The sequence below is a fragment of the Pipra filicauda genome, unplaced genomic scaffold (genome assembly GCF_003945595.2).
Source record: "Pipra filicauda isolate LSUMZ 115617 unplaced genomic scaffold, ASM394559v2 scaffold203_size1373443_pilon, whole genome shotgun sequence".
Taxonomy (NCBI): Eukaryota; Metazoa; Chordata; class Aves; order Passeriformes; family Pipridae; genus Pipra; species Pipra filicauda.
In genome coordinates this window covers 1002971-1021651 of record NW_024104314.1, presented here as the reverse complement: position 1 = coordinate 1021651, position 18681 = coordinate 1002971, and the positions used below count along the sequence as shown (strand labels likewise).

The window sequence follows — 18681 nt, the reverse complement described above, 5'->3', positions numbered from 1 at the left end:
TTTAGGGTCTTTTTGTTAGACCCACTCCAACACTAAATAAAATCTAAACTTCTAAGACAACCAGACAGCTTTTTAACTTGAAGCGAGTCCTTTCAGGCTAATTGAGAACACTAAACCAAGCTGGTTCAACAGATACAATTTCCATGCTGAAATTTATTCCTTGGTCCTGTACTGTGAAGAAATCCAATTCAAAGCAGAATTGAAAGCTGACAAAGAGTGGATATGGGGGGGGATAAGAGCTTGACCACTGGGTTATTGCCTCCTTGCCTGGCCTGGACTGACCCTTTACTTGGGCGAGTTACAACTCGATTTCAGAGCAGCTCCTTCAGCCTCAGGGGCAGCTGCTGGAGGAAACTCTTGCCCAACAGGACGCTGCTCAGACAACTCCACCACAAATATCTTTCTTCCGCTGTCAAATCCATTCTTGCTTGGGGTGAGGAAGGAGCAAGGGAGTTTTCCTTTCCCTTTTAAAGACGTCCATTAAAAGTTAAAATTCTGATGATGCTGACGTACATAAGAGGGAAGACAGTGGGGACTGTGCTCCCTGCCACGCAAGGGAGACCTACCAAAGCTGCTGCTCAGAGCAGGCACACGGGGACTCAAAGGGAGCATCAGGGGACAGGTACCTTTGCAGACACACCGAGCCTGCTGCAAGCACAAAATCCAAACTTATCAGTCTCTGCTTCACGTTTCCAGCACAAAGGATTGCGCTGCACTGACACACTGAGCTGTAATCTGCAGACAACGTTACAGAAGCCTTGAATGATGGTGGGAAAGCAGCAGAAAATAAATAAATAAATAAATGAATAGAGGAACCATCCCCAAGGGGATTGAACTCTGCTATCCTGAACCTTTGCCCATGGTTACGCTGATGTTTTTCTCAGCAGAATGCTTTTCACTGTTGAGCGCCTTGCTGAAAGCCTCAATTAAAGCCTGAAACCTATCAGTGGGTTACAGAAGCAATTTGCTGTGTATCAGCAAGCACTTAGCCAGCACTGAGCCATCTGCTCCTTTCTACCTGCACTGACTCCAGAGCAAGGAGCAACAATCACTCACGAGCTTAAAAACAAAGCTGCCTGGTAAAGACCTGTAGGGGAGAACAGACACGTCAACACGTGCAAGGAGCTCGTCCCCCCTGCATGTAGGTGTAAAAGATGCCTTCAGTTGCTGAAAATATTCACACAACATTTATCATTAATGGCCTGTGCAAGAAAAATACTGGGGGGCAAGGGAGGGATCCAGTTTCACCGGGGCTTCAATAGAAGCAGCAGCTCCTGTGAAAATTTATGTGAGTGAAAATAACACACGCCAACTTGGAATTTGACCCTCCTAGTTACTGACCAGCCAGTACCACACCACCAGTGTCATTCCAAAATCCTTCAATGCTGATTTTAAATGCAAAACCACTGAATTTAATAAGTACCCAGAAGATGCAGCACGAGGAATAAGTGACACTGACAGGGCATCCTTCATTCTCAAATCACTCTAATTAATTAAGTCTTGCAGAAACTCAAAGAGCTAAGTCTCAATCCTCTTTTAGAGGAGAAAGAATTGAAGTCCACATGTGAAAAATTACTTTACCAGAGTGACAAAAATCTATAAGCAGTGTGTTTTACCATCAGTACTCAAAAGCTCCTGAACACTGCTCTGAACAGAGAGTTCAGGAGAGCCTAGGAAACCCTCAGCTTTTTAAAGTAAGATTTTCCTATGTTTTTCTCTCCTATAATGGCCTCATCCTGTAGCCCTTGCTCATACACCACTTTCTTGGACAAGAATGATAATACTGATGTAGTCAACAGCTAAGAAAAATGGACTCTAATGCACAAAATTGGTTAGCATGGAACATTTTCCTTTTTCAGCCCTAGGAAGACCTTTCACATTAGGAGCATTTTAAAACAAGCAGCACACCTGATCCAAAAAGGGAAAAATGAAGTTAGCCTTCTTGATGACAAAATTTCATCCCTGCTTTGCTACTGCTGGACAGGGAACGTTCTGTACTCTTGACAACCTGTCTCCTCATCAGCAAATACTATCTTCATTACATTAAAAAAATTAATGGCCAACCTTAATTCCTAAAGCCTGCTAAATTCTAGCTCTCTTCACCCTTTACCATGCACCAGCCCACAAAGTGGTCACTTCTTTAGGGGAGAAGTTGGAGCCACTGCAGGAGCGGGCGCTGCCTTTGAGGGCTGTGTATATGCCAGCAATTGTTTATTTCTTGCTGAGCAACGAGGGCAGTCCCAGCAAGAGGGAAAAGGTCAAGCTCCCGCACGGAGGTTCCTCCCCAGCTCATTGCGGGGACGGCTGACACGAGCTTGTGTTACACTCTAATGTTGAGGGTGTTTATGTGAAGTGGAGGTGCCTCTTGCTAGATGCAAATGTACAGAGGAAAAAACAAAACAGAGAGAGAGCAAGAGAGAGAGAGAGCAATGGTTTTCCCACTGCAGCAGAACATTTTGTTAAAACGCTGCGTAACAAGGAACAGGAAGAGTTGCTTGTGATGTCCAACACTCACGTTGGCCTGTCCCACAAAGCCCGGGTGCACCGTGTATTCTGAAGCACCACCTGCTGGCATTTTTTTCTATTAAACCCTTATCTTCATGAAAACAAGAGGGCATGGCATCCCCAGGACTCAGCTAGATCCATATTCTGCTTTTAATACTAGCAGGCATCACTTCATGGTATTCTGAAAAATACGTAAGGTTAACTTGTTGCTAGCAGAAGATTCCCTGACAGCTGGAGACGGGTTGGATCCATTGAAAGCCTTTGGAACTAAGTTCCTACCTGCAACATTTACCACTACGAAGAAAAAAGAACAATTTACCTGAAAAGACTAAGTCTATAAAAAGTCCCAATCCTGGCAAAGGGTTGGGCCCAGAATGAGATTATGGAAACTTTTCCAAATCAGGGACTGCAAACTGCTCATGCTGCAATAATTGAACTCTTCATGACCTTCCTAAAGTTCTGTACAGAAAGACTAACGTGCTGCTCTCTAAAACAGATGCAAAACAGCAGCAGCAAACTTTTGCTCTCTACCATGTTTTCAGGTCAAGGCATTTTCTGCATTTTTCGTTCTACCCAGTGCTAAATGCTGAAGTGCATCAACTTCTCTGCTTCAGTTGCTTCTCTGAATGCAATCGCCTTGGTCAAGGCTCACTTTCTCACCAGCTCCTCACCACAGGCCAGAGAGCTGGAGGGAAATATTTTAAGCTAGGCACTTCTGATTCTCACTCAGCTAAGGTTTAAAAAGCACTTCGTTTTTTGCCAATTCATATAAAAAAGATCCTGGCGAAATCGCCATTATTTATTACACTGAAACTGGCACCCGTGAATCTCTGCCCTGAATAAATACACCCAGTGACAGCCTCTGCCCTGAGCAGAGATCGGTCTTGATGACTGAAAGCAAGGAGGAGAGAAAGAACAAGAAAACCAAGGTGATTTCCTTGAGGTCATAAGGCAAGCCAGAACCAGAGCAGAACTGAGGTCTTCTGATCTTCAGGCCTATGAGGCAACTGCTAGACCAAGGCACCCCTAAGGAGAAGCACCACTGGCATGCACTGTGCCCACAGCCAGTCAGTGTTGACACCCTGTTGCTGTGCTTCCCCATCGCCACATCTTCCGCGATCCCCTTTTTCAGCCCACATTCCTTCACCTGGTTCTTTCCAGCAGTGTCTCACCACCTTGCTCCAGAGCTCACTAACCCAGGCAAGGAGCCCCAAAGGCTCAGGTCAGCGCTGTTCCAGAGCTGACAGAGTTCAGTGGGTTCAGCCAGCGGTGACGTGGGTTCAGCTGTTACTAATGCACAAGCTGGAACAACCACAAAGATACTTCCCAGAAGCTCAGTTTGTCCTTTGCTCAGGTACCACTGGGACAGTACCACTGCAAAGTAAAGGAATGCTGAAATAAACAGAATTTTAAAAGGATGAAACAGAGACAAAATGCATTTCTGCTTGGAGCACGAGAAGTGCAAAGTGGAAGTGGGACGAGGGGGTTCACAGGGCAGGCTCCTCACTCACCTCCCAGCATGACACTGGGCAGCTGCAACATTAATGCACTAAATGAACTTGCTCCCAAAGCATATTATATATCTTATCTATCTTTATATATATATATATATATATATATATATATATATATTTCCACCTCCTTTGCACACAGCTGTCACCTGACTGACCATCATGGGCTTCTGCTCTCTGATGTGCTCAGGACTACTGCAAGGATATCCTTCAGTAACCAGGGAGATGAGATGATAGAAAGGGAAGGATATTCCATCCAAGGGAATAAAAACCCCTAAAAACACTGGGCAAACATATCTGAAATTCATGAGCTACACTGAAGGCAAACCTACATGCAAAAACAGTGTGTGTGCCTCCAAAACACTAAAGCAACTCAAAAATTGTGGCCTCCTTCTTGCCCCCAAGGTGGGGAGGGAAGAGGTCATCTTTGGCAGACCTTCCCACCACACCAAGCAGAGAAACTGGGCTTTGTTTCTGCTGGTGTTCTTGCCTTCCTCTCGAATCCCTGCACAGCCCTCGGGTCTCTGAGATGCACAAACACAGCTGGCCAAGCCAAACCCGGCTCTACCTTATTCCTGCATTTGAGATGCCATTTCCCCAGCTAGAAAACGCAAAAGGCCAACTGTGGCTCCAGCTGCACTTCGCCCGGGCTAATGCGGTTACTCCTGTAATCAGACCTGTCCACAGGGGAGACGTTTTTTGGCATGGTCAACACTGATGCATTCCCCGAAACCCTCCATCCCTGCTTCCATTTCCTTTTGGCAAACACTCCCATTCTTCAGGCCCCAGTTCCAGCACCAGCTTTACACTTCAGGTTGGCAAAACATCAGCTTTCATCCTGCACACAGCAACTGCTGTTCCGTATTTTTCGCACCGGAGCCAAGTTGGGGTTTGTTTTTAATGTTGCTTTGGCTATGCGGAATTTCACTATGACTGCAGATACGTCTCCAGCAGAAGCAGAAGCCACTCCCTGCTCACAAAAAGCCTTGGTAGAGACAAAACTGATATCTTGGGTTCAAAATTTCATGTGACATCTCCCCAGATGAAGAAATCTTTTAAAATGTGCTGTCCCACAAGTGTTTGGGGGTTTTGGTTTGGGGTTTTTTTATTACATAAAAAAAAAAAAATCGCATAACGCCTTTTCCTCCTATCCTGGGCAGGAGGAAAAACTTCAAGACAGTTGATCAACACAGTTGTCCCATATGTTCAGCAAAGGTCTGCCCTAACTACAGGCTGGGGGAGGGGGGCTTACAAACCATCCTTGGTTCCTTTAATCTCTAATGCAGAATGAGTGAGAAAAATCTCCACAGAGAAGTTGCTGGACTCACACAATCAGGGCAGGAGGCAGACACCCTGCTTGATCTACAGCAATTTAACAGCCTCTGACTCATCAGCAGAGGGAAGGTTTCAAACATGTTTAGACACAACTGCCTCCTCCTCTTGCAGGACCTGCCTGCTGCAGCATATTTGGCCCTTCTCTCCAGAGCAGCAAATGCTCCACACAGACACTGTCTGGACGTCGGGATCTCAGTGTTCTGGCACAACCCGCAGTTTCCAGAGGGGTGCAAGTCTGACATGCTCCTGTATTTGAGATCATGCAGCATGAGCTGGAGTCAGCAAAATTATGTTCAATTAAAATAGAAAAAAAGAGCAGACTACTAGACAAAAAGCAGGAATACATGTACCATATACACTCCATGCTTCCCGAAACTTTCAGTGGACTAACTGCATTGCAGTGCACAGGGGGAAAAAAAAGTAGTATTAAATAAATAAACTACAGCAGACACTGTATGACTGTGGAGTTTGACATGCAGCAAACAGAAAGCAGATGACACAAAGCACTGTGACATAATCTGCCACCTAGGTGTGATCCTTGCTGTGAGCTTCTCTGTGCAGAGACCTACCATCGCTGCATTACAGAACCCCCTGACACCCAGCTGAACTGATCCAGGCCCCTAACACCTTTATGTTCCACACATGATGGCTGTGTCTGTGGAGCCTGGCCCTTGGCATCCACCAGCTCTCAGCCTGTGGTGGGAATAAATGACTTTGCCACTGCAGAGAAGAGATAGCGTGTAGGAAAAAAAGGACCAGGCACAATCTTATCGTCATTGCACTTTGACCAGGTCCGCCAAAGAAAAAGCCGTGCACAAGGCCACCCTGGAGCACAGCCAGGCATACCTGCTGTGCAGAACCCCCCAGCTCTGGCACTGCACCCTTCAGATCCCACTCAGGCACGAGAGAGCCGGTCATCACCGGGAAAACAGGACGTTGCCTCATCTGCAAGGCTGCAAAACATGTGCCCGTAAATTCAGGCACGTGTGAGCTCTGATCGGAAGAACTCACCACCTGAGAAACCACCTCAGACTGAGACTAAGCAGCTACTATCACTACACATTGCAGTAACTGCCAACAGAAGATAACCTCTGAAAGACAATCTATCTCCCTTCTATTCCTACTGGAAATTCCAGTAAGCTTAGGCAGCACCGAGTAGCACACAAGGCAATTATTTTTTCCCAAATATGCAAAATGGATTAAAAAGTCACGTCATCCCTTTTCCTTATCACTCTCTACTGCTGGCAGTGGACACCCTCGGCTTTTCCTGCCCTCCTCCCCTCTCACCAGTCAGCAAAACCTTCCAAATGGACGTTTACACACCTGTTTCACTTTCTCCTCCTTGGCAAATGTATTATTTTGCTGATTTTCTAGCGCTTCAGCACCATAAATGGCTTTGGAATTGGCTTCTCTCTTGTGCACCTGCATCATCAATGTCGTCAGCAAGAGAGATGTGCACGGCTCGAGGAACATGTTTGTGTCAGAAAGCTGCTGCAGAGCCTTAGGGAGAGCAGGGACTGGATGTTGATGTGATGCTTGCAAGCATCTTAAAAGGGACTTCAGAAAAGCAGGGTATTTCTGTCTTCAGATCACTGGGCTTTGGAGCACTGAATTTTACAGTTTCTCACAGGGAGATACCCAATTTCAGAGCAGCATTTGCATCTGAAACATTCCCATTACTTTGTTCCATATTTTTATATCTCATCTTATTGTGCCACATCAGCACAAAACTCCCAAATCTCCTCCAACTCTTCAGCCTACCAAAATGCCACTGAATCTCTGCAATTTCCTTGTTTTCTTTCCCTTTTGGACAACTGCTGCGTGACGTGCAAGACTGAATTAAGTCTCGCAGCATTCAGCTTTCTGATCCCAAGACTCCTCAGAGAGGCCAGAGATCACCAGGGTGCTCCCAAAACCACTGCCCACCTCCCGTTCAAAGTCACTCACAACAACCCTGGTGTCTTTGATGGATCTTGCCTCTGGTCACACAGCCTAATCTACTGCTTCCATCTTATATATTCCAGTAAAGAGAACCAGAGACCAGGCTGTGGTAAGCAGCTGCAATGCAATGGCTTCTGAATGAAGAGAGGGGAACAAAGAACATACTTTTACTAGCATTGCTCTCTGATATTTTTTTCTCCTAATTTTGAAACAATCAGTGTTCTGAGAAAAAAAGAATAAGAGGTGTGATAGACAAGACGAACATGAGACTTAGAGGAGGAGATGCTACAGGCTGTGATACTTGCAATACACTGTTTCAGGTTCTTTTGTGGACATCATCAGCAGTTTTATAATCCTCTAATACGTTATGTATATTCAACACACTGATTATATTGGAAAAAATAAATGTAAGGATAAAACTGAGCAAGAAATGAAAGAAACATTTAAAACACCACCTAGATCCCTTTTGCTCCTTCAGGCTCGTGTAGGTCTTCTGACATCAAGAATTCTAGTAACATCCAGAATGCAGAATTGGGCCCCATGGCAGCAGCTTAACAAGGCACTCACTTAGTATGTGTCAGCTCCCAGAGTTAGCTTTTCACACCCAATGCATCATGCCAGGAAGATAATTACACTCCTGGGAAAGACTACCAGTCTTGTCCTGCCTTCATAAGAGATCTCCTAAAAAGATTTTTCTGCAGCTAGAAACCTAAAAAAAAAGAATAATTTTGGTGCAGCTCTATGTTATGACAGCTACAGATGAGAAGTTGTGATTTGGTGAAATTCATGGTCACCATGACCTCAAAGTCCCAAATTGCAAAGAATTAGTCATAAGGTCAGCCCTGGAATAATGCGGAGGAGCAATTCTCCAGCACAAAACTCAAGGATCCCTCTTGGCCAGCAGTTCAGCATTCCTGAGAAACAACATACTCCAGCAGTTGTATCTGCTCCTCTTCAGAGCCGAGACCTAAGCACACAATAACAAACTGACCTGTTTATTCAGCTGTTTTTGACACCCCTCTATCTTCAGACCTAATATTAGTTTGAATAGGACAGCATCCAAGTCTAGAGGGGAAAATTTAGAGTTGGTCCTGACTTAGTTAAAGCAAGACAGAAAATAACTATCTAGTTTCTACTCAAATTTCACCACTTGGCCACTAATTGGCTTGAATTCTGTCTCCTCAGAAAAGGCTGTTTTGGCAATGCAGGAGGCAGCTACGGGTGTACAAACCCCGTGTGCATATGGTTGGGTGAGGGCAGAGCAGCTCAGGGCAGCAGCTCAGAGCCAGGCTGGCATCTCAGCGTGGTGCCGAGAGCCTCTTTGGGTTGGACAAAGTGCTGTGCTGACATGGATATGCAGCTCCCAGATTTGAAGTGATTCATGTGAAGCCAACGCAGAGAGAGCACAGACGGCGAAGAGCTGCCACTGCTGCAGATGTACCTTATGGGAGGAACCTGCTCCAATGTGCCCCCAGAAAGAGTGAGGTATTTTCCCCAATGCAAAGGCAGTACCACTTCACCTGTTCTGGTTCTTAAAAAACACCACCAGTGTGTTTCATGAAATGAATAAAAGAAAAAAAACTTTCTGTCAACATCTTGTCTGTTCCTCATCTGTTCGTTTCCACTTCCCGAAGTGAGATCGATGCCCTTCTGTTGTGACAGCACAGCTACCTCAAGCAAACTGAGATCCCAGAAACAGAAAACAAGGCCAAGACTTTTCAAGTGACTTCTAATAACAGATGGCCTGAGACTTGTGCAGGAAAATGAGAGAGGCAATGGACTTAATGAAGATGTCTTAAGTCAAAAAGAAAGTTAAAGAAAAAAAAAAAAAGACACCCTCCAGACTTACCTATAAAAAGTAACCATTATGGGAATAAAAGGCTATAAATATTCCATGTAAGATTTCCATGATGCTGCTCCTGAATTAGCAGTGAGGTTGTTCAGATTACAGAGCAGAATTATCAATCACCAGGTGAAGAGCAAGGGGATGCCACTGGAGAGCCCCATGCAGGCAGACACAGCTGCATTTCACACTACCTTTCAAATACAAAAGAAGAACAAACCATGCCAGCAAGCACCAACTTCACCATGAGAGGGGTCAACAGAAACCGGAAAAATATCCAGATATATCTTTAGTCTCACTATGTTCACCAGAAAGCTCAAACTGGTACCAGTCTCTCTTCTCAGCAACACCTATCCATCAACACACAACTTGGACGTGGCATCTGTTCCCTACAAAGTCTGGCCTGAAATGCCATCATGATGCTCAGTCCTGCAGGGGAGAGGCTCTGGTTATCTTAAAAACCTGTTCATGGTCTCCCACAATTGGTACCCGTGCATTTCATGGGAAGAGTACAACCACCAGCCAAAAACCTGTGGGTTGCCTTTTATCTGTCCAAGTGAGAAACAAGCTCCTCCAAAACTAGTGTGTCATCAAAGCCCACAATGCTTCCAAAGCCCTGAGGCTTTGAATGGCAAAACTTAATTCCACAGTTTTGGTTCTTATCAATATATTATTGACCTGTACACAGACATAAAAGGAAAAAGAAAAAATACAAAGAAAAGAAAGCCATTGCTGGCCTAATTGTATGATAATTATTGTTTCACCTCACAGTAGCAGAAAAATGAAAACTTTTGTGTTCTGTGAAAATACCTCAGTTTTTCAGATAAAGGAAGCAAAGAAACAGCCACAACAATTAGACACACAGTTGTGTGTGCTGCGTAACCACCAAAGAGAGGGTCTGAAGTCCAGGAACTACCACTCCAAAGAACTGCTGAGCTCTTCCAACAATATTTTCACTGTGCAGTAAAGCACAGGGCTATTGAACTGCCACAGGGTATCAAACCAGCCTCTCTCAGACCATAAATTAGGTGACTAAATACATTGGCCCTTTTAACTATAACCAACATGATTTTTCCCTGATCTCACAGTTTTAAGGCATGATTTACCAAGTTTAAGGCTGTCAATTTCTTTAATGTCATAATTTAAATTCTATATAAGCCCCACTCCTGTATCAGCACTATTTTTAATCATTACCATGGTGACAAAGCCGTAAAGGTGCTTTACACTAGGAAGGCTTTACCACACTTTCAAGAATGGTTGCTCTCAACTTCATTTTTTGCAGTTTTAAAGCACAGAAAAGTAACTCACCCTTAACTTTCACTTTTAGATACAAAAACTGATATTCACCCGTGGCTATTGTATAAAAAATATTCAATACTAATGGACAAGGAACTCATAACCTGGACACAGTATTGTCATTCAGGTCAAGTATGACTTTATTTGACAGCCAATCCCTTTGCAATTAATAGGGCTGCTTGTGCATGGAAGTATCTGTTTCCTGAAGACACAGATAGAACAATCCCTATGAGAACCAGGGAAATATTAATCCAAAATTAAAGTTTTTGAATGAAGGCCAACACTGCTTGTTTTAGTATTCAATGCAAAGTGCTTGCAAATCCCAGATGACAACATTGTTCCAGTTTCCTAATTCATGGGATTCAAAACATGGAGTCGGGGTAGAAAATGAACTCTGAAACAAAGGTAATGTGACTGTTGACTGCAAGTCAGGGGTGTGTTTGCATGCTGGGCTGCACGAGCGTGGTCAGCAGGATGAGGGACAGGGCTGCTCCCCTCAGCTCAGCACTTGTGAGTCCACGTGCAAACTCTGTGCCTGGTTTGGGGCTTCACAGCTTGGCTGTACAGGCTCTCAGCAACCTCACACAGCCTCAAAGTAAACCCTGCATTGTGTGAGGAGAAGCGTGGTGTGGGTGGGGAGGGGACCAGGTGATGTTCAAAGGTCCCTTCCAACCTAAACAATTCCACAAGTAACACATTTGCACTGTCCCTGCTAAGACACGTAAACCCCCTAACCAAGCAGTAGTACTCATTAGGGGACACAGGAGCACTGGTTAAAAGCATCAGTGGGAAACACAAGGTATAGGCAAGCCTTTCTAGAAGATCCAGGTCACACAAAGCTCAGTTTGAGTCACGCTTCATGCTTTCCTGTGGACCCAGGTCTGTTCTTTCTGTATTGTGTCAATTCAGGACATTCCCCCAAAGGCTGTCAACTGGCATGTTTCACTGCTGCATCACTCAGCTAACTAGAAAACACGAGCCACTCATCCCACAATGAGGGCAGTGTTCAGACCTTACTATCAAGCACGATAAAAAATGCAACACGCCCTGTGTGACCTCAGGTGTATTTCCCCCAACAAATGTAAACCCAGACCTGTACTTTGCACCACAAGAGAAGACCTAAAGGCCTCTGTGAAAAGACCTCTCTGACATCTTTCTAATTCAAGTGCTACACGGTACTAAATTAGTCAAGTGTGTCTTTTAATGACTAATACTTTAAGCACGAGGTGTAGAAAGGCTCCACATTTTCTACAGAGGATGGTACCTCTCTGTGCTCAGCACAACAAATACACTGAAAGTCTTAAGTCCAAAGACAGCAACACATAAACAGGCAACAAAGCAGATGGATGCTGGCTGGGGAAATGCCAGGGGTACATACTTGCTTATTTGTGTGTGTCCCAAAATTACTAGTCCCAGTATCCCTCAAAGCCAAGCTTAGCTGTATCCATCCCCTACAGCAGTGGTTGGTCACCACTGCATCCAGAGCCAGCCCAGATCCAGAGAGGGCAATGAACTGCATGTGTTATTCTCTTTTGTATATTCACAGAAAGTGTTGTTATCTTTATTGATACAATGTTATGACTTATCAGCTTCCAAATACCAAAGATTATGTATCATGGTTTCAATCCAACCTCCTTGGTTGAAAGGAACGTTTCTTGCACAATGGATTATTGACTTGTTTATGTTTGAGGAGCTGGAGAGCTGTTAGCATGTTCTGTTTACTCTCTGGACAAAGTCTGGCTTAGCTATAACCCAAAGGAAATCAAGATTTCTAAAAATAGGTTGAGGTGGCCAATAATCCTTTAGGAGTTCTGATACAAACTGATATCCAGATTAAATGAGGAATTATGAGTAACTTTAGTGGGAGGGTTTGAAATGGAAAACCCAAGGAGAGCATGACTACATAAGGAACACTCACTCTGTCCCTACATCCCTGCTGACTCTCCAATGAGCACAGGATTCAAGGAGAAAGATGCATCTAAAAAGCTGTGTAAGCATTTGACAGCTAGTTAGCTGCATGACACATAAAACCTCTTGGAGCTGGATCTAAAACATGGATAATTACGTGTTTGGTTTTCTTTTATTTCTGTTTATCTTTAGCATCTCTTCTATTATTCTCTGGGCTGCAGAAAGAAATTATTCTTGATTTTTTATTTCAATGTTTGTCTCTAGAACAAAAATGATTTCCAGGGTGCCGGCTGGCAAACTGAATTCCCACAGCATGATAAACCTTAAAACTGCACCACATAAAAACCCCCTCACAGACCCCTGCACCTTCATGCAAGACCAAGAGATAACCAGTATGTGCCTGAACCTAAAGCATTTCCCCAAATATTTAGCTATAGCTATCCACTGGACTCAGTCATTTTCCAAGTAGCTCGGAGTAAATGCAGCATCTGACTCCCAAGGTTTGAAGCACAGGAAAAGGAGCCAGAAGGACACTGACAGAGCATCAATCTGCTCCCACAATTGTAATTAAAGGAGGGGCAATCCCCACTGCTTGGAGTTCTCAGACCATCAGTTTGCCATCTGTAAAATGGGTTCCTCCAGCCTTGTTTGGGCAGGGCAGGGGAAGCCAAGGTCTCCTGCTCCCCCTGCATCTAATGGCTAATGCCCCTGGGTTCAGCTGGACCCCTGAATGCTCCCACCACACAAGTACAAACAACAGCAAGCTCATCTCTGTTGAATGTTTTCCCCTGACCAGCTCTCAGCACCAGTTTGCATCTGTGTTCCACATGCCTGCAGAAATGTTTTGACCTATTATTTGTAAGACCACTGGACAAATATATCATTCATCAGCACAACCACCCAATTACAATACAGCTGCAGTGATCTCTCTGCCAGCTGGTGCTTTGTGTAAATGACCCATTCCAGAAGAATAGGCTTCCTGTTTTTTGTGGGTTCCTTCACTACCTGCTTAATCATCAAACCATACAAATTATGGAGTGAGATGAACTTTGGCACCTGGCTCTTAAAGCTGTGGTACCAGGAAAGTGATAAACTTCACTAAGGTAGACACATAACTGCACTTCACTCTCCTAGACAGCCTGTCCTCTGTCTTTGTCCCGTTGTGATCTCACTTAAACCTGCCAAAGAGCAGAAAGCTACCAGGTGCTCTTCCTCTGAATTATTAAGCAACAAAACCCACCTAAACTACCTCCATTTTAGCAAAGAGGAATTTCCTAGTGTTAAGTACCTGGGCAGTGACTAAACCCTTTCACTGTTCTTATGGGAAAAAGCTACTTGCTATTCTTGGTAAAGGGAAGGTCTTTCAAATCAAGATAATATTTCACTTGTTTTTCAGAAACAAACTTAATGGGGGCGTGGAGGGAAGCAAGGAAGCAAAAATAAATTCTACTTTGCACCACGTTAAATTACTCAGAGTTTCCCAAAATGAGAGGCTTGGTCAGAAGCACTGGAAAGTTTAAGAAATACTCCTTTAAAAACAACTCCCACAGAGCAAAGCTCCCTCTCCATGACCAAAAGGTATGTGAGCAAGCCAGGTCATTCTGTCTAGGCTTTTCTTCTCCTTTCTTTCTTTTTTTTTTTTTAATAATTTAATGGATAGAGTGAATGGTAGTGGCCAGGTTGCATCTTTACCTCATCTTACTCGGGGTTTTTTAGAGTTGCACCTCTGACCCCAATTTTCCCCTCACTGCAGCAACAAAGTGGGCATAAGCCACCAGCACGCTGGCACCACAGCCATCCCAGCTGGGGGTGAGGAAGAAAAAGAAATGCCATCAAAATTTCTGCCTGTGCTTTCTCTGATCATCCTCGCCTGCCAAAGCAGGAGGGAAAATAACAGGCCACACGGAGATCCTGTCTCTGCACGCTTTAAGTGCTTTGTTATCCTCAGGAGTCGCAGGGAAAGCAAGGCTGGCTGGGCATTGTGTTAATGATACTGTCAAGAGGCCAAAATAAAAGTGCTACACCACAGCCCAGCCTTCTGCTATCAGCACTACTGTCCCACGCTCATTTAGGCAATCAGGGTAACGGGCTGGAGAATATGCCAGTGGTCTGGAAAAGGAGATCTCAACACTTGGCTTTTGCTGATAAGAACCTGGATCCGCTCAGAATACGACTCTGCCAGACGCTGATGGCTACACAAAGCACACCAACACTGTAGTTTTGCCACGCAACTATTTTGCAACTATCAAACACACCTACAACAAAACCAGTTTGGTGGGAGGGGCTTCCGTATATTTTCACATGTGGTTGCTGTCAGCAGGCTGAAATCCTGATAAGCTACACAGCCAACTTGGCTGACTTCACTGAAACCCTGCTGGAGACAAGTCCTGAGCTGAAAAGTTACTGCTTGTGTTTCCCACCACAAGACAAGGGAGGACAACCATGTTCAACATCTGGCCAAAACTTATTTCCAGCTGCATCAAAGATCCATACAGATTCCATCCAAAGGTCAGCAGCTACGGTTTTTGATAAGGAATGTGCTGCTTTTGAGAGACAATGTTGTCACTGTGATCCACTTTCCCTACTCAAGGCAATCAGTCCATTGTTCCCACTGGAAATGAGAAAGGGCTTGAGGTCTCTGAAATGGAAACTGCTTTTAATTCCAAATCATCCTGAAGCATAAACATAGACTGATGCATAACAGATTGATGCTACATACAGTAAGCAACTCTAAAGGACACTCTTTCTCCCTAATTTCTCAGAAAAAGAAAAAGCAAACAAACAAAAAACCTCAAAATATCCCGAGAGTCCAGAGGATATGATAGGTGAACTCGCTCTGTAACATATTGCACATCATAGTACAAAACTAAAACCATCCAATCTCTATTCTGTCTAAATGTGAATTTACCGGCTCTCTACTTTTTGAAGACAGTCATATGTTGATAAAGCTGGGATGTGTAACAGAATTTCCACTTCATGACATGAACAAGTGGAGACTGCATACATGTTCTTATTTAGGGTTTCTGTAACAGAAGGACTTTACCCATTCGGTGCATAAAGTTCTTCTTACAATGAAGGAATAGGGAATTCTAAAAAGCACACTTAAAGGCAGAGAAAGAAGACAATGAAGTGCAGAACTTACCTTCCACTGCAAAGAATGGAACCACTGATCCCTCAGGTAACTGTTTGCAGCCTGCAATAAAGAAAATTTACAGACAGAATCATTAGTTTCTACCAGTGCTTCAGGTCACTCAGCCACTTTACATTATAACCAGTTTATTTTCACAGAAAGCAGCGACACGAAGACCTTGCTGCAAATGTAAAACACTGAACCAAAACCTTACAAAATATTAACCTCCCATGAAATGGTGTCCAACCCAAAGACTGCGAAAAGTCCTCCCTGATTTCAATCAGGTTTGTGTCAGATCTTTAATGTCTGTAGGGCATTTGCCTCTGCCATTAATCACCGGGAGCAGAGTAAGAAGATGGGTTGACATTTTACTAGGAGGGGTGGGTTTTTTTCCATGCTCTGGTTTCTCTTCTTGTCCTGTTCCTCAGCTGGCCCCAAAGCAATCCAAACAATGTCTTCGCTCTCTCAGCGATATTGAAACGGCGAAAAGCACGACCCGCGCAGACGTGCAGACACTTGCACAGGCTGTTTGCAGCAACGGCAGCAATGTTGCAATAATCACTCCCAGCCATCACCCATTTTTGTCCGTATTAAGCACAGCTGCCAGAAATTCCCAGTGTGAAGCCAGGTCGTAGCCAATGGAGGAATAGTTCAACACTCCCAAAGGTCAAAAGGCTCCATATCAAAAAATATAAAAGCCTCTACAGTGACGTAAACGTGCATGCCTTAACAAGGTGACATGAGTCTGAAATATTTGAGTGGGTAGAGATGCCCTTTGGCTTTTCCATTTGCACCTCAGCACTGCCAATGGGCAATTTTTACTCACCATTTAAAATGTTTTACACAAATAGTGAAAATTACAGGATAGCATATAAATCCATGTTTAAAAAAAAAAAAGAAAGAAAAAGTGAGGTTCTTCACCAGCTAAAAAACCACATACTTCTTGCAAATTAAAGCAACATTTACCAAGTTTCACTCCCTAACACCTTTACAGATAAATATTCAAAATCCACACCACAGAATGTATTTCATCTCCTGACATTGGTTCAGTTCACTGATAATGGCTGGTTCAGTTCACTGATAATGGCTGGTTCAGTTCACTGATAATGGCAGGAATACTAGAAATAAAAACGCTGCATGGTTACCAAAAACATGTTTAATCTCGAGGTCAGATACTGATGGCTTGGTGACATAAATTTGGACTGATTACTCTGAATTAAATGGAGTAATGTCCTTTTATATATGTATTGCATATTATTTATTTATATATTAATGAGAATCAATTGCTCCTGCAGTAGATGTCAGGGCAATAAAGCAGGAACAAATATATCATAAATAATCTTGGCTGACCACAGAGTTTATCGAAAACTTTCCATTTCAAGAATAATGCTGATATATCAGAAGATGAAACTGCTACAAATGGAAACATAAAACATAACTTCCTTTTCTTTTTTTTTTTTTGTTTTCTTTGCATGCAGTGAAAAACTATAAAACCATTTAGAGTGCAGATCTTCAGGACATTTCAGTCAGTCAATATTTAATGTTTTTCTTTCTGTTATTTACACAGTATTTTATGTATATGTGTGCATTATAACACAAGATAGACTTTTTACTTATATATGTTATAGAATTAAATTTCAATTCAATATACTTTGTAGTATATTTTAATATAATAAAAAGGTCAAAAATAATTTGCCACCAAAAGCTGGAAGAACATTTTTAACATAATTTAAAAAGCATGAAGTAAATACGGTTAGATATTTCTTATCTAAGACAAAATGTTTTAAAATCCCACCAGACTTCTTCAAAGGATTCAATTTCAAATTGAACCTTTTTCCTTTTAAAGGAGAAAACTGGTTCATGAAGGAGAACTAAAAAACCTCCTTTTCAGTTGCTGCATCAAAGCCCTTTAAAGAATAAGTCAAAGTGAAAGTTTTTGTAGGCTTGCTGTATACCAAGCAATAGCACCAATAACATTTTAAGGTACACATCCATTACTTCCTTAAAAAAATTAGGCAGATTGAGTTTATAGGAGCTATGCAAACTAAGATACTGTTATTTACATTTATAAAACCCAAAATATTCTAGGGGAATGAAGCACTTCACTCAAAGAAGCAAAATATCAACCTGATTCAGCCCCTGGACTGGTCTGACACTGAAGTTGAAAGTAAGAGCAAATACTGAAGCCCAAAATGGGGACTGTGGAGAAGTGTTAATTATTCTCCTGCTTCAGGGACGTCAGCAGCTACAGATTGTAAGACCACTGCAAATAATTAGAAAATACTATGTGTAGGTAGCTTGTGCCACCAACTGCAGCCTTAACTGTTAATGAGGTCAACAGCATCGTGCAGAGCAGGAGACACAAGTGCACTGCAAATACTGGAGGAGAACAGAAATGAAGAATGCTGTAAGACACAAAGGCAAAACTGGCAAAGGAAACACTTGTATAATTCAATGGCAGAAATACATGAAAACCATTTTAAAAGTAAAATTAGCAAAGTGACCGGGTTCCAAGTGTGGGACTAAGCGCTGCCAGCATTTGTATTAACTGTTGTATTAGTATAGAGAAGTGATCAAGAGAACTCGCACCTGGATCCAAGTTAGGACTCTGAACGACCTTAAAACTAGAAACACTCAGAGCTCAGGCTGTCATTCAAGGCCAAGGAAAATGAAGACAGGAGAAAAAGGGAACAGAAAATGAAAAACCAAACCTTAAGGGAATCCCCACACTTCTGTTAATGGTCAGGACTCAATGGTAAGAGGAACTTGGAAAGTCAACGGCCATCTCACCAGCACTCCTTCCACCGTGTTCAACACGGATGGACTGAGTGCTTTAACCCAACCACTGTTATCTGGAGGGAGCCGTCTGACACCAGCATCCCCCACTTCTCCCAGGCAGCAGGGACTATCCTCCCAGTGCACCCTTCCGCCTCCCAGCAAGCTGCAAAACCGCAGCAATATGCAGGAAACCCTGGATCTTCTGCAAAGGACAACAAGGAGCTCCCTCTTGGGTCCCTTGGTCCTCCCTTCTCATTTTCAGGCTTACACTGAGAAAGGACTACAGGGAATATTTCTTTCTTACCAAAAGAACAGTGAGCTCACAGCATGCCAGGATGACAGAAGAGCCCCCAGGCTCTTGGGGGTGCTCAGCTGTCCAGCTGATGGCCAACTCTGCATGCACTGACCTACTCAAGCACCTGGGTTACTGGGCA

At 43.5% G+C, this 18681-nt stretch overlaps 1 protein-coding gene across 1 annotated transcript in view; it reads right to left on the bottom strand.

Annotated features, from left to right (window-relative positions):
• Window positions 1-18681, bottom strand: part of LOC113990074 (c-Maf inducing protein) — a 130733-nt gene that overhangs the window by 34787 nt on the left and 77265 nt on the right. The window contains exon 3 of the mRNA XM_027725158.2: window positions 15482-15532. Within this exon, the coding sequence (XP_027580959.1) occupies window positions 15482-15532 (51 nt within the window). The remainder of the gene's footprint in view (window positions 1-15481; window positions 15533-18681) is intronic.